At 38.9% G+C, this 23480-nt stretch overlaps 1 protein-coding gene across 3 annotated transcripts in view; it reads left to right on the plus strand.

Moving 5' to 3' along the window:
* LOC149461216 (serine/threonine-protein kinase SBK2-like) overlaps positions 1-12962 on the plus strand; it is a 98521-nt gene extending 85559 nt beyond the window's left edge. For all 3 annotated transcript variants that reach the window (XM_089678542.1, XM_089678543.1, XM_089678544.1), the window contains exons 3-4: positions 4281-4483; positions 11565-12962. In XM_089678542.1, the coding sequence (XP_089534668.1) occupies positions 4281-4483; positions 11565-12128 (767 nt within the window). In that variant the 3' untranslated portion in view covers positions 12129-12962. The remainder of the gene's footprint in view (positions 1-4280; positions 4484-11564) is intronic.
* The last annotated feature ends 10518 nt before the right edge of the window (positions 12963-23480 follow it).

Consider the following 23480-nt stretch of genomic DNA (forward strand, 5'->3'; position numbering starts at 1 on the left):
AGATTCTAAAGAGATTCAAACTCGAATCCACAATTTTTAGTACTTTGGGAACATCAAATACTGTATGTAGCACAGATCCAGGAGAGGCATATCCCCTGAAGCATTTGAGGAAGCATCAGGGACATATTTTGCAATTCTGTCAAATGTTGAGTACCAACTCATTTAAACTTATTTTATTTATTTTTTATATATATAGCGCCGTCGAGTTATGCAGCGCTTTTACATATATATTATACATTCACATCAGTCCCTAACCCTCAAGGAGCATACAATCTAAGGTCCCTAACTCACATTCATACATACACATACTAGGGCCAATTTAGACCTGATCCAATTCACCTACCAGCATGTCTTTGGAGTGTGGGAGGAAACTGGAGGAAACCCACACATGCACAGGGAGAACATGCAAACTCCAGGCAGGTGGTGCCGTGGTTGGGATTCGAACAGGTGATCTTGTACTGCCAGGCAGCAGTGCTAACCATTTACCCACTGTGCTGCCCCTAAACTTTATAAGAGTTTTCAAGAGCCATAGTGTTTGAGGAGCTTTTGACAATGGTTTGCAAAATTTCATTCCAGCCAGCAATATTTAGCGTGCTCTCTTAGTCTGCTCCTATTTTGTTATGTAAGGAAATGTTTTAGGGGAGTTTGTAGATTTGAGGTCCCTATACAGAGGGGAGAATTAGGCCTGTGAACTGGGGGATGGTAGAGCAACTGTCTTCAAAACCTGTTAGCTTTACTTTCATAGAGGTCCAAAAGTTGGGATTGGAATTCTTTTAAAACCTTGACAAGACTTAGCAAACATATTATGTTTAGTTCAAAAGGAGATTGGTGTGAATTTCCGCTAGATGCAGCAGAGACAATTGGCCAGCATTGTTCTAGGTTTGCTGCCTTTTGGAAAAAAATTTTTGTTTGGACTATAAAGTTGGTGTTCTGCTATATCCGTAAGGCAGAAATTGAAGCTTGCAAATAAGCTGTGGGAAAGGGTTTTATTTATTGCTGGGGTAACTGATTTTAAATCAGTTTTGAGATGTAGTTCATTTCACATTCTCTCTGCCTTTGAAAGGCTATTTGGATGACATAACCTTCCGGAAACATTTTATATTCTTATCAAAGGCAGTTGGAGAAGTGGTCAGGCCGGATTTGATGTATTCCTTTGTTGTAAGCACACCACAAGTTTAAAAGGCTAAAAATCAAATGTGGCTTACGGTCAAAGTTAAAAACTATAATAAGAAAAGAGCTTTTATTAAATATAAAAATGAAGGAACGCTATCATCGTTTAAATATTACAAAGAATATAACAGAGTATGCAGAAAGGAAATAAAGGCCACAAAAATTGAAAACGAACGACAGATTGCAAAAGATAGCAGAACAAAACCCCAAAAGTTCTTCAAATATATTTATAGTAAAAAGGCCAGGTTCAAGCATGTAGGCCCTTTACAAAACAATCTAGAGTGGGTGACAAAGAGAAGGCAAATGTATTAAATACCTTCTTCAGTTCTGTGTAAACAAAGGAGCATGGGGGAGCTCTTGTCCAGAATGGGCATGGTATTGATACAGCTCCAGATGATCCACATTGGCTCACAATTGATATGATCCAGAAATATTTAGATAGAATAAAGGTGAATAAAGCACTTGGACCAGATGGCATATACCCATGGGTCCTTAAAGAATTTAGCTCTGTAATTTCAAAGCCATTGTTTCTAATTTTTAGGGACTCTTTAATGACTGGCATAGTAACACTGGATTGGCGTAAGGCCATTGTAGTACCAATATTTAAAAAGGGGTCAAAATCTTTACCAAGTAATTATAGACCTGTTAGTTTAACATGTATAGTTGGGAAGATACTGGAGAGTTTAATAAAAGATCACATAGATGAGTTCTTGCTGGAAAAAAAATATTTTGAGCAACAGACAGGGTGGATTCACGAAAGATAGAAGTTGTCAAACAATTCTGATTTCTTTTTATGAGGAGGTGTGCAAAACCTTGGACACAGGGGTGGCGGTGGGTGTGGTATACTTGGATTTTGCAAAAGAGTTTGTAAAATCCGTATGTAAATGGATAGAAAACTAACTAAAAGATCGTGTTCAGAGAGTAGTGGTTAATGATTCATACTCTGAATGGTCTAGGGTTGTCAGTGGTGTACCCCAAGGTTCAGTGTTGGGACCCTTACTTTTTAATATATTTACAAACGATATAGGGTCTGGGATTAAAAATACAATTTTAGACTTTGCAGATGACACCAAGCTGTGCAGTGGAATAATGTCCTTACAGGATGTCTCCAACTTACAAGCCGACCTCAATGCACTGTTTAGTTGGGCAGCTATGTGGCAAATGAGGGTTAATGTTGATAAATGTAAGGTTATGCACTTAGGGGCTAAGAATATGCATGCATCATACATATTAGGGGGGTACAACTGGGGGAATCAATGGTGGAGAAGGATCTGGGAGTTCTGGTAGATCACAAGCTTAATAATGGCATGCAATGCCAAGCTGCGATTTCTAAAGTGAGCAAAATCCTCTCTTGTATTAAAAGAGGTATAGACTCCAGAGAGAGAGATATCATATTACCCCTGTACAAATCATTAGTAACACCTCATCTGGAATATGCAGTTCAATTTTGGGCATCAATTCACAAAAAGAACATTGGGGAACTGGAGAAAGTGCAGAGAAGGGCAATCAAACTGATAAGAGGCATGGAGGAGCTCAGCTATGAGGAAAGATTAGAGGAACTGAATTTATTCTCTCTTGAGAATAGAAGATTAAGGGGGATATGATCAACATGTATAAATACATCAGTGTTTCATATAGTGAAACCGGTGTAGAGTTATTCGCCCTGAGGTCATCACAGAGGACAAGGGGGCACTCTTTACGTCTGAAGGAAAAGAAATTTAATTTCCAAATATGGAAAGGTTTCTTCACAGTAAGAGCTGAGAAAATGTGGAATAGACTCCCTCAAGAGTTGGTTCTGGCCAGCTCAGTGGATCGCTTTAAAAAAGGCCTGGATTCTTTCTTGGATACACAGAATATAACTGAGAATAAACAAACAAGTTATTTGTCATTTTTGTGGGAACACATTTTAATGTTAGCAGCAGCTATCTCAATTCAGTTTATTTAATTTTCACTTTGTTATTTGTTGGATAGCGCAGGGGTCCACGCACTTTTTTATTTTTTTACAGAATATAACTGGTTACTAACATTTATAGATAAAGTTGATCCAGGGAATATCCAATTGCCTCTCGGGGATCAGAACTTTCTGATCCCCCAAGAGGCAATTGGATATTCCCTGGATCAACTTTTAAATTATTTCCCATGCAGGAGCAAATTGAATCATGCTTTGCTGGGTTTTTTTGCCTTCCTCTGGATCAACTGTGGGTATAGGATTATAATTTTTTTTTTCTTTATAATGGTTGAACTGGATGGACTTTTGTCTTTTTTCAGCCAGACTAACTGTGTAACTATGTAACAATATCTAGGTGAGATAGTGATGTGTCCCTTAGTAACCAAGGGGAAGGCCCATGTTCCGGTAATAGGGATCTACATGTCAGCACCACCAGGTTGTGGTCCAACAAAGGAAAGAAGAGGCTATAGCCATAAAGAACAGTTGGGTAATTGCATGTTAATTGCAATGGTTTTGGAACAGGATATTCAGAAATGTCATATAGATGTTATGATCAAATGTCTGCAAACTTTTGGCCATATAATGTTTGTAAAATACTACCCAGAAAACAGAAATGACATACTATTTTATGATGTTATAATGTTCAAATTAAACTGAGGTGATTGTAGCCGTATTAGTGCATTTGTGACAGGAACAATTGAGTACTGTCCGTGATACTTTTTATATTTGCACTAGCATACAATTTTGAGGACAAGCTTTCAGGGAATGTCCCTTTCTTCAGGTCTAAGCACCCGAAAGCTTGTCCTCAAAATTGTATATTAGTGCAAATAAAAAAAGTATCATGGACAGTACTCAATTGTTCAAATTAAACTGAAAATTTTTTGTAACCAGGGTTAATATATATACATACAGTAGAGGCACTTGCATAGGATGAGCAAGAGTAGTATATATTGTGTGTCGATCTCAGTCTGCTACAGGCCCCAGAAATTATGCACTGTACATCAATATGTAATTTGTATATGTTATGTAATCTAAGTTAAACATTAGCTAGATCACAAGTTAATGTATTACATGGAAATGAGCACAAGAATTGTGCAGCAAGTAGTAGTTTATAATAGCCAACCTTTAAAAAAAAACTCTCACTTTTTTATTTATTTTTCAGGAACACCTATGGCTTTAAAACTTCTTCCAAAAACTTTAACCAAGAGACAAAACTTCCTGTATGAATACTGTGTGGCTCTTTCCCTATCTACTCACCCAAATATCATTGGCATGTTTGGAATTGCATTTGAATCATCTGAACAATATGGTTTCCTATATGAAGCTGCCCTGCAAAAAGATCTTATTTCCATTATAAAGCCAAGTGTAAGATATTGTTATATTTCTGATGTAGCATTTTTATTGTGCTATAATATGCATATCATTTGTAATATATAATTCTATTATCATAATTGATCATATGGGCAATCAAGAAACATTGGGTAAACTACAGGGAGGAAGAGCAATATGTAATCAAGGATAAATAGCTCAACCATATAAATGCTTAGTCTTGTACACTGGAAAGGTGCTCTGATAAATAAAAACACTGAAACTAAGTATTAAAAAAATGCTTTAACAAATATTCTAGCAAGTACATTCCATATATGAATAAACTGTCCAACAAAAAATAAAAATTTATAAGGCTGGATGGGAAAGTTTTCAGATATGAAATACAAAAAAAACAAATAAGTTAATTCCCTTGAAGTGGTTGTAAACCTCAAAAATGCACATTTAAAAAGCACATCCCACTATAGTGTGTACCTACCTGAATCCAAAGCACCGAGTCTGGTTCTTTTCTGATCTCTCTTCCCTTTACTATCTACCTTACTTACTGCTAACAAATTAAGTCAACACCACAGCCTCCAGAGAGATGACCCACCCCTCCTCCAGCACACAGCAGATGACTCATTCCCTCAACTATACGTTTCTGCGAGCCTGTGTGTGTGTGAATGGTCACTTTCCTCCCATCAGTTCTCAGATTACACTCAGCTCTGTGCTCTAGCTCTGCAGTAAGTGTGATGTCAGATCCCTGCCGCCTGCTTTCTGCTGCTGAGAAAATTCCTTTCTGTGTGTTGTAAAAGACTGTACAGGACAGACGACTACAGGAAAACAGGTAAAACGTATGCAGGAGAATTGGTGTTTCATCTGTAGATAGTCACTGGGTATACGTAAGGGTTTAAAACCACTTTAAGGTTAAGAGTACTGATATTTCATATGTACAGTAGCACCCTCCTAGTTAGCTAGAAATGTCTAGAAGCAGTGGGTGGATCTGAGGATTGACTGTCCTGAACTCTTAAAGGATCCTGGCCGTTCCTCAACAAGAGGCTTGGAAAGGGGTTGGGACAACCTTTAAGCGTTTCTGAGTGTAAGGGATTTCCGGTGAGATCCCAGGTGGGCTATTTAAAGAGTGCCTCTGCCCATGATAGGTACTGACTGGTCTTCAGCTCCCCCGTGTCCTGCTTGTTCCTGTGTGATTCCTTTGTTGCTGACCTGGCTTGTTCCTGACCTGACTCTGATTGCTCTCCTGATTGATACTGGTTCCTGACTTCAGCTCTGCTTCTGACCTTGGCTTTGCTTCTGATTCTGTACCGTGCTGTCCGCCCGTTGATGACCCTGGCTATTCCTATGACATTGCTCCTGTCTCTTTCCCTGGCTACCTGCCTTGCTCTGGTGCACGCCTGGCAATCTACAAAACCCACTCTGCTTGTTACTACTGTGCCTGCATCAGAAGATCATCAGTCTTCCAAGGTCATCATCTGCAAGAGCTGCAAACAACATCTACTGGCGCTCTTGTCCCCCTGGTCCCTAGACTCCCTCTGTTCCAACTCCAGTGGGGTCAGGGCTAGTGACACAAGTGAGGCCGACCTCATCTTTTTAGTCTCCCATCAGGTACGTGACACTGAGCCAGCTCAGCTGCAGGGGAAAGTTTGGGTGGAAGACAGAGAGGAAGATGTGAGGCTGAAGACAGGAGCCTGTGAGGGAGCCCAGATGGAGAGAAGGGGCCACCTACAGGCAGTGGAGCTGGAAAGGAAGAAAGCTCATGACTTCACTGGCCCTCAGAGCGAGGACTACCTGTACAGCAGGGAAGGAGCAACCTGGATAGAAGGCCTTGTAGCATCCACCAATCCATCATAGGTACAGGAGAGGATCTGAGCGAGTACCCCTGCACCCCCTTGGCGGATAGGGAAAGTAGCACTTTGGTGGGAAACCAGATTCGCCACCTACATGGGAATGTACATTTCTTAAAGTGACAGGGATACCTCCAGACTGCTGGGTGAAGGAAGAAAAGTTTATCTAGGGTCTGGGGTGGTACATTAAAAAGATGCTGGCTAGCACTCCAACAGAGTCTGTGTTGCAGTGGAGGCTTGTAAATAGTTCCAGAAAGTTGTCCTCAGTTCATCAGTTCCTTTGGGCATCCCATACACCTCTAACCCTATCCCAGTTCAAATCCCCTAATAAAAATAACAAAAAAAACAAGCTCAAGGACTGATCTCTGACTCTGGATGCAAGTCTGTGTGAACCTGACTTTGCAGGACTATAGGGGGACCCGAAATCTCTTTTACAACTCCTAAGGGGGTAGTGCTACACATAAATGAAATATAATGCATGAAATAAAAACTGCAAAAAATAAATCAAGTTTTTAAAGACTCCAGCTAAAAAAACAGACTGCTAATGCTAGTAAAGCAAAAAACATTTACAGCTTTAACAATTCTAAAAAGAAGACATTTGATAATACAGAGGCTCAAAATCATAACTATGGAAAAAATACTGTAAAGCACAAAGTCAAGACATTAATTGTTACTAATATAACACATGAAGAGGTTAAATATAGTATTAATGTATTGCTACACATTTTATTTAACTCCGGTATAAAGTAAATAAAAGACAGGCTTCAGCTCCAATCCCTGCCATCAGTCATGCCCCTCTAAGTTATTTCACATTGGGTTTAATCATAGAGGGCATAGAGGACACGTAGAGTACACAAAGAGGTCCAGTTTCGCTTAACTAAAAATAACATAGATAAAGAACCTATCTGGGATGTCATCCATGCTATGATAGATAAAAATTAGAAAGCCTCAATTTTCATAGATTTTCAATTGGTATAGCCCACATGGCCAGAATACAATTGGTGCCATGCCATTATTTAAGAAGTGTAAAAAGCAAGAAAAAAGTAACTTCTGGCCAGTAATCTGGACACCAGTCATGTTTAACTAACATGATCAGTTTGCATGAATAAATACTATTAAATAAAAACTTTAAATACTTTTAAATTTGGACTGGATGTTGGAAATGCTAATGATGTGATTTATTTGGACTTTGCAATAGTATTTGATTTTGTTCCTGTTGTTCCCAACAGTCTGGTACCAAAGTTGAGCATGCAAATGTAAGGGTAATGTTTGTATATAAGTAAAGGAAATGATAAAAAGGAAGACAAAAAGTAATTTTAAATGAAATATGTTTAAATTGATCTATGGGACATGCTTGATTGGCCCTAGTTGTTTTCAATCTACTCTTGATATAATACATTTAAAGAATTGAATTCTGAAAACTATGCCTAAAACGGCAAGCAGATCCCACAACTCTATTATATAAAATCTTTTTTTTATTTTATTTGTTTAATAGATTGAGCATGGATCAAAAGCATGTAATTGAGTGTGGGATTGGTTAGCTCAGGGCAATGGGGCAAAAAGGTGTGCCCATCAATACTGGGGGGTGCTTTGAAACTTTGAAAATGAACCCCCAACATTTGGTATGGTAAGGTTTTCCTCTTGCAAATGCACTTTTGTGACTTTGCTGGAAGGATATCAAAGTCCAACCATTTACAGGTGATGATACACAAGTGATTCAATTATCAGTTTTTAAGTTCCTAAGAAAGTTAAACTTCTGTGGACATTCTTTTCCATCCTGTATCTTATTTGTGTTTGCACTTTATGGTAGAGATTTGCTCCTAATGTTCCAGGATGTGTCAGCAGTGGAGAAACTACTTTAGAAACCTGGCTGAGAAATGGTGTGATGAGTGCTACATATGCTTCAACAGACAGAACTCTCAGACCTTACCATCATTTCTAAAACATCAAATCATACAGTGAAATGCTGTGCAACTAGTATTTCAATCCAGAAGATCACAGGAGAGATTAGACCTTGGCGTGAATCCCAAGGTGGCTCTTTGAGAAAAAAATGACAACCTGTCAATAACAGATGAGTTCAATTAACGGAAATCTCATACATGTGGCTCTGCTGCCAACCATTGCTGGTCTTTCTGGGTGTAGATAATTACTCAGTAGATATAAGTGCACCACTTCAGATGTTGATGGAACAATAGAAATGGAATTTGGCTTCCATTTTTTTTTTTTGCTTAATTGTGTGTACCATCAAGGAACGTATTACAAATAGACTTCACTTAGATACATGTTCAGCTGTACATGCAAACACACAGTATATTTTATATATTTATGGGTGGCAACTGTACTGTTATAAATCATGTACAGGAGACAAGTCTAATAGGATACATGCACCCATTAAAGTAATGTAACAACTGCCAGATTTTTTTCAATGCTCTTACTGGTAATAAAAATAAAAAATTATGGGATCAACAGTTCTGGGTTCTTTCTTATCTGTATATATATATATATATATATATATATATATAGAGAGAGAGAGAGAGAGAGAGAGAGAGAGAGCAAGCAATGTGTACAATGCTTTTATGTACAGGCCCCCTCACATCTCTTAAGCTGATATTAAAGGCAATTTTTTTCAAATAACAAACATGTTATACTTATCTGCTCTGTACATTGGTTTTGCACAGAGCAGCCCTGATCTGCCTCTTCTCTGTCCCCCCTCTGGCGCCCCTGGCTCCTCCCTCCTATTGAGTGCCTGCAGAGCAAGCAGTTTGCTATGGGAGCACACAAGCATGCTCACTCCCAAGAATGGACACACAGAGCAGCGTCTCGTCCCCCGTCCCCTCTCTCTATTCATTGGCTCACTGGCTGTGATTGACAGCCAATGGCTCGCACTGCTGTCTCAGTCAATGGGGATGCAGAGTCCCCAGAGAGTGGAGGCTCTTGTTCACATGGTTGGATCGCAATGGGGCTCAGATAAGTATTAGGGGGGCTGGTGCACACAGAAGGTTTTTTACCTTCATGCATAGAATGCATGAAGGTAAAAAACCTTGAGCATTTACAACGACTTTAAGGGTGTACTGTGTGAACTTTGTAATCCTTAATAACATAGGACAGCAAACAGAAGAAAGTATGCTATAGGCAGCAAGTCTTTCCATTGGAAGTACACATATGACTCCCGTTTGCTGTTGTAAACATTTGAACAATAGTTCCACATGCACAGATATTTCAAATATTCCATCTGGCAAAACACTCCGGGCTACAACTCAAGAGGTGAGACAAATACATAACGAGATTCCAATGCACAATGCCAACACGCACATTCCTCTATAAATGACTGTGTACGTAAGCAGGTGCTGTAACGACCATTGCCTGAACCAAGGACAGTCAAAGCAAAAGAACGTCACCAGCACACCTTGGATCTCCAATATAGGTCCAAAGCTTTATTCATCGGTCACATTGTTACAGCAAAAGCAATGTTTTGGAGCCTCACAGGACCCCTTCATCAGGCATATGACAATGCACAATGAGGACACAGCAGGCCTCCTGGTCAGGAAACTTCCAGATAGTGTCTTCCAAGCAACAATCATCCTCACATGAATCAATAAACAATCAGCTCTAGTTGTGTGTCTGTGCACAATTCTCACCCTCTGAGCTCACTTACTGGCTCACTCTATAGGTGCAGCCATCATTGAAGGTAAAGTCAGCATGGTGCTCCCTTATACCTCCTGAACGTTGGACTAATGGCCATGTGTTACCTTAAGCATGAGTGAAATGATATCTCTTTTTAAATCTATGCTTATAATTAGAGCGTGGACTCAATATTAGCTTGGAATATGAACATCCAGAGACTTTGTTCATTGTTGACACAATAGACCTGCATGCTATTTGCCATTATAACACAAAGCACAGTGACTCTGCACAGGGAATTGTTATAACTTCAAGGCAAGCTGCAGCTTGATCATTTAATGCTACCCTTTTCCCAACATTCATGGAGATGTCTAATTGGACAATATTTGCACATTTGGTGGTGTTATCAACAGACTATTAGTCAATTGGATGACTACAACACATAATTAAAATTATTTTCAGCGGTTTGCTGTCCCAAAATCAGTGTTGTGATGTGAAGGGCTTGTACAAGAAAGCATTACAAAGTTGAACATTGCTAAATATAAATGCATATGCATATAAGAATGCAGGACTATTTTTAGCATGTGTATTACATTTTTTTCTATAAAGGTGTATGTTTAAGCACTTACAGTATACACTGTTTTTCTCAGTTTTCACTTTAATGGGCGCCTACATCCATTAGACCTTATGATGGATAAGTTGCCCATGAGCCTATTTTGTTTATGAACAGATGTCTTATTTTTTTACAAATTTTTGCTAGTTTTACCAATCACCCTGCTTTAGAAAAAGAGTATGGTCAGCTCAAAAGAGGATTTTTCCCTCCCTTTGGAGAATTGTTTTTTCCTGGTATGCCTCCATGACTGGATGTGAAAGAAAATCTGCCCAATGGAATGCATACATAAAAAACCAAACAGATGATTTAAAGGATAAGTTCACCTTTTTGGACAAAAATAATTAATGCACATTTTTTGCAGGTAAAAAAAATGTGCATTTATTATTTTGTGTCCAAGGGAGCCTATAAAGCATTACACCAGTGATCAGTAGATTGCTGATGCCATGCAGGTCTCCTGCAGATCTGTCAGAAAATCTGCTTGATGTACGGTTTGTATGCACAAGCAGATATTCTGACAGGAAGAGTCAATGAACTACCATGGCACTTCACAGTGCCGTGTTAGTTTCTTGGAAAACTACAAGCCCACAGCTGCTAAGGCTGCTGGGACTTGCAGTTCATTCATTTACGGAAGTCTGTGAATGAATGATGCGGCTTTGTGGGCTGCATCAAATCTGACAGATAGTATGGAGAACCTTCTCCCTGTACTATCTGTCAGAGGGAGGGGGGGTGGCGGGCGAGGCTGCAGCTATGGCAATATGTTACAAGTTCCACCCTAAAAACAAGTGGAACATGTAGCAAGTTCCAAAGGTGTATTTAGCCTTTAAACATTCCTTTATCTATCAAATACTAAAACAACACTTTAGATTCAGTATATTTTTTATTAATTTCAGTTTAAAGAACTCAAAATGTAATTTTAATATAGATTCTATTTGGAAAATTAATTTCAGATTAAAAAAATTGAGCTAAGTCAGGCTGACAATTACATTTCACACCCTTCAGTTATTGTCAAATTACTGTAATTTTTGTTGCTTGTGTGTTTTAACAGGAAGGAGTACCAGAACCAATTGCCAAGAAGGTCACCAGTCAGCTAGTGAGCGCCCTTGAATTTATCCACAGCAGAGGCCTGGTTTATCGAGATGTAAAACCTGAAAATGTGCTTCTTTTTGGTACAGATTGTCAAAGGATCAAACTTACAGATTTTGGTCTGACTCGCCCTAAAGGCACCTTGCTTAAACTTGTGTCTGGTATAATTCCTTACACGGCACCTGAATTAAGCAACTCTCAGAATGGGGAGGCAGTTCCCATTGATTTTACTCTAGATACATGGGCCTTCGGAGTTCTTCTCTTTTGTTTGATGACAGGATACTTTCCTTGGGAGAAAACACTGCCATCTGACCCATTTTTTGAAGATTTTATAATGTGGCAGCAAACTGGCAGTCATGAAGAGTTATCTTGGCATTGGAGGAAATTGACATTTGAGGCCATGGATATGCTCAGGCAGTTATTGGCACTGAACCCTTCTGAAAGGAGTTCAGTGAACAAAGCTTTACGATATCTGAACCATCCATGGATAGTGGATAACTGGAAATCATTGCAAGAATTAAAATAATTCTTCTGCTTTATACATTTCTTGATACAGGCTTGTTTTATGATAGCATAATTACATAAATGTCAGAAATATAGTTAGTAGAGAATACTAACATATATGCCATTTCTTATTTTGGGTACTTCAGTCTATTTCTTGACCAAAATCTGCCAACTTTTCCAGTCACAGACAACACTTTAGTTGTAAAACTGCTCTTTTACTCACCAGAGTTTGAAATACATTAAGAGTTTACTGATTAAGTAACATGCCCTGAAATATTTTGGATGGCATTCTGTTGTTTTACTGTATATCAATGAAGGTAATGCCAGTTTCTTAGTCACAAAAATCCTTATAGTGGAAGTAAAAGAAATCTTTTCAATCAATTTATTGATGCTGTAGGTGGCTGATGCTGCTGGTGGATTATGGACTGAAGAGGGACAATACTCAAATACCATCACTACTTTCATACTATTAATCACTACCATCAAAGAACATCAGTTTTAGGAAGACACACTAGTCAGAGCACTTCCTACTAGTTTATTACAGAATGGATAATTGTGATAGGTATGTCACAAATATTAAAGCAGTGGACCAGAAAGCACGGCAGGAACCATTTTTTTTTCATAAGGATGGTAATACTAAATGTAGTTTTCTTTCCATTTTCAAATACCTTTGAATCATTATATAGGCAATATTGTACACTAACAGTAGCTTTGCCTGTCTACCAAGTTTTTCTGTAGAAAATAGTGAGTTCCCATTTGACTGACAGTATGTATGTCAAATGTCACCTTTGGTAAAATGTTTTACAGCTGTTTTGTAACATTTAAATTACCTAATAAAATGAAGACATGCATTGCATTTTAGTGTCGTTTTAGTAATTTGTTTCCTGCAATCCAAGTTACTAATTTAAAATGGAAATAGATACCAGTGTTTAGTAAAGCAGTATCCATGAGGTGACAATAAACCCTTATTAGACTTCACACTTCTATCTACAGCAAAACAAAAATGAACTAAGGCTGGCCATACACTATACAATTTTCTTACAGTTTTCTGGCCAATTTCTGCCCAATTTCCTTTAGATTTACCTTCCACTATGTAGTGCAAGGGCCTGCTTAATTAGATACAAGTGAAGTTGTTGTTTAGGTTTGACCTCATATTATAAGTTTTTTGGTAAATCTAAAGAAAAAATCTCAGGAAAATTGTATAATGTATGGCCAGCCGTACAGTAAATTCTTCTAACACACAGTCAAGGTGTGAGTGATAGTATCTCTATAACCGTAGGTATGTTGTATTGGTTAATTCTCAATCCTACATAGAAACTAGCCAACCACTATGATTTCTAAAGGAAAACATTTTATTATCTATGGCAACAAGGCAAGAAGGTTGACTGACATTTTCGGTATGTTTAGAGCAAGTCACAGAGCACAGCTAAACAATGCCTCCTCTCTTTACTTCAAACTGCACATGAGTAAAGACACTTGGGCTGATTCAATAGAGAATTCATGAATATTCACACAATAAATTGTGTGAATATTCGCTTCATTGATAAGTTAAAAGCAAATTACTGTTCTCTTTAAATATCCAATCATGTGCAGATAAAATAAATAAATATACTGAAATTACAACTAAAACGCCCCAAAGATAAGAACATTTTTACGCAAAGTATTTGCATAAAACAGAGAGGCATAGCCACATTTATACTACTAAATAGGAATCTGAAAAAAGAGTATCTTAAAAAGTCTCTTACTTACCAAATATTAAACAGATAAAGTTTGCATATAATATTATTATTTAAAAAAGTTCAAACTTTATTAACCATAAACCAATAAAAGAAATGTAATATGTGGTTAATTTGGAAGAAAAATTCACAATCATTTGGACTTATCATTCCATATTGAATAACATGTTTTCCTACTTGATGGCTGTTTATCCTTCAAGTCTGTCCCTGCCTGAACAATAAGTAATAATTGCAGAACTGAAAATAAACCTTTACAAATAATATGGATCACCATACACAATCAGATCACCATCCAACTATTAGTGTTAAAAACATATACTGTATATTTTCCTTTCCAGTCCCTTTACTGTATGAGATTAATCCATGACAAGGAAGCATTCTACAGGTGATCTCAAAAGTATCCCTCTGTGTGGATTAGAAAAATTGCCAACTCACCAGAAATAGAGACTACCTTTTTCAAAAGTGCAGCATCAGTGCATTAGACAGCGATTTCTGTGCTAGCATCCCAGTCCTTCAACTTGTAGAAGACAGATTCATCTGTTCATCCACTTTTATATTTTGTGCTCATAATACATCCAAAAATAAATAAAAACTTTATAGTGCAGTATTCAACGTAATCCGCATTCACAAACACCTGTGAATCCAGCATATTAGTATGACAAAGTGCATATCTACAAACTGATTTTTTTTACAATGACATATAGTATTTGTAAAGGTTTATTTTCAGAGCTGCAACTATTATTTATTAATTTGATTTAAAGTTTGTATACAGTATTCACCTTTATTGCAAGCAGCTCATATAGATTCTTTTTGTTGTAGCGCTGGCATTCTTATATTTTTCTTTTTGTTCCTTAATGAGCTTTAGCTCACAGAAACAACTGTTTCCTCACTTACATGGTGCCATAGCAGGATTTTCCACAACAATCAGCTCTTAAAGTTGTACTTTTCCCATATGACCAGTCACTATTTCTTTGCGCTATGAATCCAATCTATTGTTAGGTATCTACAATCTTCCTAATACTAAGGTTATATTTTCTTTCACCTTTCACACAACTATTCAAGAAAATAACAGAACCTTAAGGGATCCTTAAACTATCTTCACAAAACTGATCCTCTGCATAAAATCAGTATCAGTAGTTACTCTTCATATGTCTAGATTTGTGTAGGCTACCTATGTTATGGACCTCATATTGCCCTAAAACAGAAATGGCTTGTAGGATACTGGAAACCAGACCAGGGTCTAGGCACAGCCTATGTGAAATAATTTGAACCCTTTTGGTTGTTGTGTTGGTTTACTACTCATTACTTATGTCCCAGCTGGCTTTTACTTAGGTTGCACACTATCTGATCAGAAAGCATCTGGTAGTTTCACTTTGGGTAGCTAACTAGCATGCACAGTTATAGAGAAAATGCATCTACCTTAGCTCTTTCACTTATGTCTGGTAATTGTAAATACATTTCACACAATGTGGTATTAAAGTGATACTAAAGTCAAATTTTTTTTCCTAAAATAAAAAAGATGCTATATTTACCTGCTCTGTGCAAGGATATTACATAGAACTGTCTCTTATCTCCTCATCTGATTTCCCCTGTAGACACTGTCCTCTCCTGTTCTTCTCTGAGTGCCCTCTCAGCAAGTCATGTGCTGAGAGGGCATCTATACAGGTGCGCTCCCATGTCAGGCTGTGTGCACCCATAGACAAACACAGCTGGGCTCAGCCATGCCCTCCTGCTTCCTCCTCACTGGACTTGACTGACAGCAGCAGGAGCCAGGTGCTGCCTATGTGTCCTGTGAGAAGAGTAAGAGAAGAGAATGAGGGTGCATATGGGCACAGTGCTAGATCACTGATTAGCTCAAGTAGGTGGTGGTAGTTGGGGGGGGAGGGGCAGAAAAGAACAGCTAGTGGAAGGTATTTTACCTTAATGCAGGGCATGCATTAAGGTATAAAACCTTTTGACTTTAGAACCACTTTAATGCCTCATTTAAAATATACAAGACCTTTATTGCTTATTATAAACTTTACCCAAACATAATGAGGCAAATTCACTAAACGAGAATCTTCACTAAAAAAATTGTGTGAATATTCCCTTCAGTTATCTAATCATGCAAAAAGCAATACCTGTTCACTTTGGAAACCCAATCATGCGCAGCAGCTTTTTACATGATTATGTAAATGAACCACTTACCAGAGGATTTACCCCCCTTCCTGAACAGGCCATTTTTTGTGATACGGCGCTGCATTATTTTAACTGACAATTGCGCGGTCATGCAACGCTGCACCCAAATGAAATGTATTTCCTTTTTTCCCACAAATGTAGCTTTCTTTCTGTGGTATTTAATCGTCACTGCATTTTTTTTTTCACTGTAAACAAAAAACGACTGACAATTGTGAAAAAAAATATATATTTTTGACTTTTTGTTATAAAACATATCCAGTAAAAAAATGTAAAAATCAAATTTCGTCATAAATTTAAGCCAAAATGTATTGTACTACATGACTTTGCTAAAAAAAAATCCAAATACATGTAAATTAATTGATTTATGTGAAAGTTATAGCATCTACAAATGGCAGTATATATACTGGAATTTTTTGTATACTAGTAATGGCGGTGATCAGTGACTTCTAGAGGGACTACGGTGGGCATTCTGACACTGGGGGGGAACTGATTAACTGTCACTCACATCCCCAGTGATACTAATACAGTAATCAGTGTTAATAAAAAGCACTGACACTGTACTAATGACACTGGGTAGGAAGGGTGTAACATCTGGGGCGATCAAAGTGTTAACAGTGTGCTATGACTGAGTGTGTTTTACTATGTAAGCATGCTGCTTTGTTTTGCTCTAATATGCAGAGCAATACAAAGCAGCATGCTGATGCTGACAGGGGAGAGGTCTGTGTTGTTTAAATGCAGGCCTCTCCTCTGTCAGAGTTCCTAAGCGATCGCTGGGTGCCAGCAGGGAATCTCCAGCCGGGACCCGGTGATCGACAGCTGTAGCCGCCAATGATGGCGCGGGTAGCGGTTATGAAAATATTCACATATTTCTTTTCATTGAAGATGCTCAACTTCTTTAGTTAATAAGGCCCTATATGTTTTCAAAAAGTACATTTCTTTGGGGGGGTGTGGCAACCGCGCTGCTGAACGGAGCTATGCTCAGCCACCGGAGAATACAACCTTCCCTGGAGCCCTACGAACACCCCACAGCGGCGGTTTTGGCCCCATCAGTTTTGGGCAACCTCTAGACATGCCCGAATGTGCCATAGCCTGGCAAGCTGGACGGCTTTTTCTCTAAGCTCTGGTCACCAACAAAATGGCTCCAACGGTGGTTCACAACTCAGGGCCGTAGCTGCAGTGGGTCCCGCTGTGGGAACCCAGACAAATCAAGGGGGACACACTCTACACTCACAAATAGGCTCACCTGCTTCAGGAGTATCAACAACCTCTACAACAAGCCCAGCTAAATCTAGGCCACAGAGGGACTCCTCAGATGACACCTCTGGGCCCCTGGAAATAATGGTGAGTGCACAGGCCGCAGAACCCCCTCCTCATGGCCTTATGAGGATCCATTTGCAGCAATCACCATCTCAGACCTCCCAGTATCAGACACCATGCTTAAGAGCATGTTAATCTCACTCAGGGAATTGCTACAACATGATATGAAATCATGCCTTCACCGCATACAAGCTGACATACAGAACATTAGAGACAGAGTGGATCACATAGAAGACAAAATGTGTGTCAATGCTGAATCTTTTAATACACTGGTTGATGCACAGTCTGCACATGCAAATAAACTGATGTGGCTGAAATCAAAGGTTGCAGATCTAGAAGACAGGTCTACAGAATAACTCAAAACTTAAACATCCGGGGAATTATGGAATCAATTCAACCAGCGCAGCTACCACAATTTGCAGTGACCTTTTCCTAGCTGTCCTACCCGCACTTACATCAGCGGATCTCACAATCAACCAGATCCACAGAGTTCCCAAGCCTAACTACCTACCATCACAAAGTCCCACAATGGAAATCTCCGCAATGATACCCTCTCCAGGGAACCTAAACAACATTCAGAACACTTCTCACTGACCGGCTATCTGAGCGTTTTCCAGCTTGCTCAACCCCTGGCTTATAAAAGCAGTAAGTTCTGCCTTAGGACATTTTTTTACCATAACTTATCCTTATTTCTCTACACTGAGACTAGTTCAAGTTTGAAAGTTTAGCCTTACTCTTCTATAGCCTGTTAGACCTGAGTCAATAGAGCTCAGGCATTTCCTCTTTTTTCAATATAAATTTGTATGTGTATATATACAAGTATATAAGTATATATATATATATATATATATATATATATAAAATTTATCTTCCTCATTTCATACCTACAACCAGCCTTGAATCCATCGACAATGTTTGAAAGTGACTATACCACTGCTCAAGACAAAATGACTACCTCTTATGGCAACAAGCACTCTGCCTCCTGCCCATACTGTAGAGCAACAGGTGAAGCATTATATTATCTGCTTACAACTATGGGTTATAAAATCTTGTCTATAAATGCCCACGGGTTGAATCACCCCTCTAAATGTTTTTCCTTATGCTGTGAAGCACGAAATACCCATGCTGATATATGTGCTCAAGAGACACACTTCTATCTGAATGTTATTCCAAAATGCTCACACATGGATTTCCCACATATCTACTTAGTACAAACTGCCCTTCTCACCATCAATAGTTCTGTGGCCTTTAATCCTAAAGAATCTATGGCTGACCCCGAGGATCGATATGTAATCTTATTATGTGATGTGAACAACTGTCCTTACACTTTAGTTGGAGTGTATGCACCAAATTACCACCAACTACGCTTCATGTGCAAGTTAATATTCAAAATAAACAAAATGAAATATTGTAACCTCATCTCCTATGTGGAGATTTCAATACATCAGTAAACCCTCAAATTGATAGCACATTCCCTGTGCAGAACCATTTGCCTTCTCTACAACCGCTGCTGCACCAGGAGGATTTATTTGATGTCTGGCGCTGTCTACATGACAGTGAAAAAGAATACATACTTCTCAGCTAGACATAACACATATTCTAGAATTGATATGTTCCTATTTAACAAATGGCTTTTGCAAACCAAATAAAACTAGAAGTGTTCTCCTGGGACTTTGTATGGCAAAAAACACAATGAGTATACAAAAAAATGTATAAAGAAATATATAAAACTGTAATCTTTATTACAAAGAATTGACATGATAAAATGAATCAAAAAGATTCGATGTGGTGTATAAAATCCAATAATTAATACATCACATATCAACATACACAGTGTGCATAAAACCTGACAGCCTGTGTTACATCAACTGGCAAGTGGGTACAAGGCCCAAAGGAGCTTGTACAGTGATGTTGTTCAGACAAACCTAATGCATTTCAGAATTCTCATTTCTCATTCTGGGGGTATCTGAGGTGATTGTAGCCGTATTAGTGCATTTGCGACAGAAACAATTGAGTTCTGTCCGTGATACTTTTTTTATTTGCACTAACAAACTATTTTGAGGACAAGCTTTCGGGGTATGTCCCTTTCTTCAAGGTCCAAGCAGTACTATAAAAATACAAATCACAAAGTTTCAGCAGAATGTTAGAAGGGATGAAAAAAAAAAAAGAGGCTAGAGATAAGAGACAGCAAAAGCGGAGGGGGGGGGAATACTACACTCACGCAGAGGGAATCAAGCTTGAGATGATAGTCATAAAACTGTTGGATAATGATTGAGGAATCCCATGTCCAAATTAAGGCCGTTATCTCTTGTGTCAAATAGAATTATCATTCTTAGTTCAAAAGTTTTTCTTTCCTGAATGGATTTGAAATTTCCTTTAAGAGCTAAAATATTGAGGTCTCCCATTGTGTGGCCTGGTTGTGCGAAATGGTGTCCTACAGGTGTGCAGAGGTCATCTTCTTTATGTTCCTTGATGGTATGTCTGTGCAAATTCATCCTTGTTTGCAACTTCTGTCCTGTTTCACCAACATAAGATCCTTTGCTGCATTTTCTGCACTGGATAAGGTATCCAACATTACTGGAGGTGCAGCTGTATGATCCAGAGATATTGAAGATCCCTTTTGAGTGTCTGACACTTGTTGATGGATTGATTTGGTTGAACAGTTTGCAGCGTTTTTTATTTCAGGGTTTGCTTCCATTATTTGTGACCTCATAATCAGAAGGAAGTTTCCTACTGATTAGTTTATTTCTGAGGTTGGGGGGTTGTCTGAAGGCCAGTATTGGTGGTTGCTGGAATATTTCTTTCAGCGTTCCATTCTGTTATGATGGGTTGTAAATCTTTGATTATTTTTCTTATTCCTTTCTAGTGCCGGGTTGTATGTGGTTACTAGAGGTACACGGTTGTTTTTTTTTTTCTCTTTGTACTGAAGCAGATTTTTTCTTCGGGTTCTCAAGGCTGTGTTTATGCTGGTGTTGATAGTTTTGTCCATGTAACCTTTCTTATGGAAGGAGTCTGCTAGTGTCCCGAGATGTTTATCTCTGTCTCTTGGGTCAGAACATATTCGGTGGTATCTGTTGGCCTGACTGTGTATGATGGCACGTTTGGTGTGTTGGGGGTGGAAGCTAGAACTGTGGAGGTAGTTGCATGTGTCAATGGGTTTCCTGTATATTGAGGTGTGAAGTGCATCATCCCTGATGTATACTGTGGTGTCTAGGAAGTTGACGTGTGTGTTTGAGTATTCCATTTTTAGTTTGATTGATGGATAAAAAGTGATGATCAATGAGTAAAATTTTTTAGGTTTTCTTCACCTTTTGTCCATATGATGAAAATATCATCAATATAGTGAAAGGATCTGTATGGTTTCTGTTCCATGCTGTTCAGGAATTTTTCCTTCAGGTCAGCCATAAATAAATTGAGGTGCCATTTTACTTCCATACATATTTACATATTGAGGTGCCATTTTACTTCCCATCGCAGTACCCATACATTGAAGATAGATGTCTTTATTGAAAGCAAAGTAGTTGTGTGTAAGTATGAATTCAATGAGCTGTGTAACATCCTCAGCAGTGTATTTGTGGTTTGGTGAGGATGATAAGGATCTGTGACATGCAGCTAATCCATCCTTGTGAGGGATATTACTATACAGGGATACTACATCCATAGTCAATAGAAGTGTATTAGATGGTAATTGCTGTATGTTGTTGATCTTGTTCAGAAAGTCAGTTGTGTCTTGCAGGAAACTTGCAGTATTCATGACTAACAGTTTTAAACATTTTTCTACAAAGCCTGAGATTTGTTCGGTGAGTGTATTCATACCTGTTTTGATGGGTCTTCCTGGATTTCCTGGCTTGTGAACTTTGGGCAGCATGTAGAAGTCCCCGATTTCTGGATGATCCGGAATCGCATTTATAAGTTCTGAATGTAGGTGGGCTAGAAGTGTTTTAATGAGACCTTTTAATTGCTTTGTAAAGTCCTGGGTCGGATCATAATCCAGTTTTTTATAGTAAATGGCATTTTCCAGCTGCCTCTGGCCTTCACAACAACTGCTCTCCCTTTATCCGCTGGTTTGATGGTGATGGCCTGATTATTGCGCAAATCGTGTATAGCCCTTCGCTCTAGTGGTGAAAGATAGTACAGAATGTTCTTTTGCTGAGTGGATATCAAGGATGTAGCTCGCAATCTGAAGCTATCAATATAGGTGTCCAGTTTGGGGATGCGTCCTTGTGGAGGTGTGAAGCAGTTGTTCTTTTTCTTTGTGTAGCACTCTATTGTCCTAGGATTACTTTCATTATTGTGGAAATATTCTTTGAGCCTTAGTCTCCTGAAGAAATCCTCCAAATCTGACAATAATTGTAAATTATCCAATTAGGTGGTTGGGCAGAATGTAAGGCCTTTGGGGGTATCTGACAAATGCAATAGAAGCCAAAAGTAATAGGAATATATGAATATTTATTCTGGCTTGTAGGGTAATGTGTGGCTAAAAAGGGGGCTGGTTGTAAAAATCGAGATAAGAATATATGTTAATATATAAAAAAGTAGGCAAACAGGTACGGCCCAAGAAAAAATATCACCAAATACATATATGGGCCCAGCTCTGAGGAAGAGGCGTGTCCTCGAAACACGTTAGTCTGTTGGAAGTCCAGGGTTCCCATTGCGGATGGCCATGTAGTGTGGATTGGACAGTGCTGTTCTTTACAATGTGCTTTTGACATTTATGTCATTTGTGAGTACGATACCTATTTTTATTTCTTCAGTAAATGTTTTCTACGGTAATGCACTAGGCCGGTGTGCCCTCTGTTTGTTTTCTTTATATCCAGTGCATTTGAACTACCCCGGTCTGTTGAGGGCAGCAAGGAGTGCACATTCCAGGACATTCGAGATGTAGCCATAGCCCTTGCTGAGTCCATCCCCAAGAGCAGGAGTATTTGGCTTTGCTGTTTTCATATATGGGCCCATCTAGGGACAAACTAGGTCTCCCATACAGGAGGAAAGCGGAAAGAAACGTTACATCAATTTGAAATGCTCACCAGTAATGCCTTTGTGTGTCTCACATATAGCTACCTCAAGAATCTCCAAGACGAATATAAGTGCCAAAAAGCTGATATAAATAGAAATGGCCTAATGCTGAGGAACCAGTCAGCAACTATCCCTGTTTGGGACCAGGTGTACTGGATAATTATATCCAACAGTATTCCCCTCATGGTGCTGCGTGGGAGGCATTATGGCCGCCATTCGTGGTCTCTCGGCCTGATGAGCGCTTGGTGCCACCCTGCCCACCTGCGCACTGGCACCACACAAGTGTGATGACTTCACGCGCATACGCAGAGCACTGCAGCATGCATGCAAGGCCGCTGGCGCACCAAGGATAAGACCAGCAGCCCATGGAAACATGTACTGATACCCTAGACTGGGAGAGTGAGAGCGGTTACTACTGACGGATGATGGTTTTTCTATATCCACGGACCGCATTCTCATGTGTTACCGACAATAAAAATATTGACAATATTTTCATCTTATGGGAAGGCTCTGCTGGTTTGCTGCAATAATGTGTCATGGATATGAACATCAATTTAATCTCAAATTCACTATGGTCTTCGACAGATCTTCCATCACCTTCTTGGATGTTTGCATCCATAGATCTGCTGAGAGCTGCCTGTTGAGTGAACTTTATCATTAACCCACATCAGGAAATACTATTTTACATGCAACCAGCTTTCATCCTAAAGCACTAATCTCTTCCATTCCTTATAGTCAATACCTGCCTCAAAAGAGCCTATAAAAAAGCATGTTTATCTACACGCCATGATCTTCTTTTTTCTACCAAACCAAAGAAACATGATGACACTTTGCGCATTGTCACTCAGTATTCGACACAACATTCGCAGGTCAGACAGATTGTACAGAAATATTGGCATTTTCTTACCATTGACCCTGCTGTGACTTTTCCCTGTGGTTCTTGCTCCCAGTGCAAATTTATGGATACACATCGGCAGGTTCAACTTCCCAATAATCAAATTTTTCTTCCCAGACATTATGTCAACTGTATGACCCCAGGGGTCATTTATTTATTATCATGCGAATATGGGTGCTTTTATGTTGGCAAGACCATGATACCCTTTTTGTGCAAAGTCTACCAACATGTG

Source organism: Staurois parvus, unplaced genomic scaffold (genome assembly GCF_062004578.1).
Source record: "Staurois parvus isolate SC_StPar_1 unplaced genomic scaffold, SC_StPar_1.0 ptg000207l, whole genome shotgun sequence".
NCBI lineage: Eukaryota > Metazoa > Chordata > Amphibia > Anura > Ranidae > Staurois > Staurois parvus.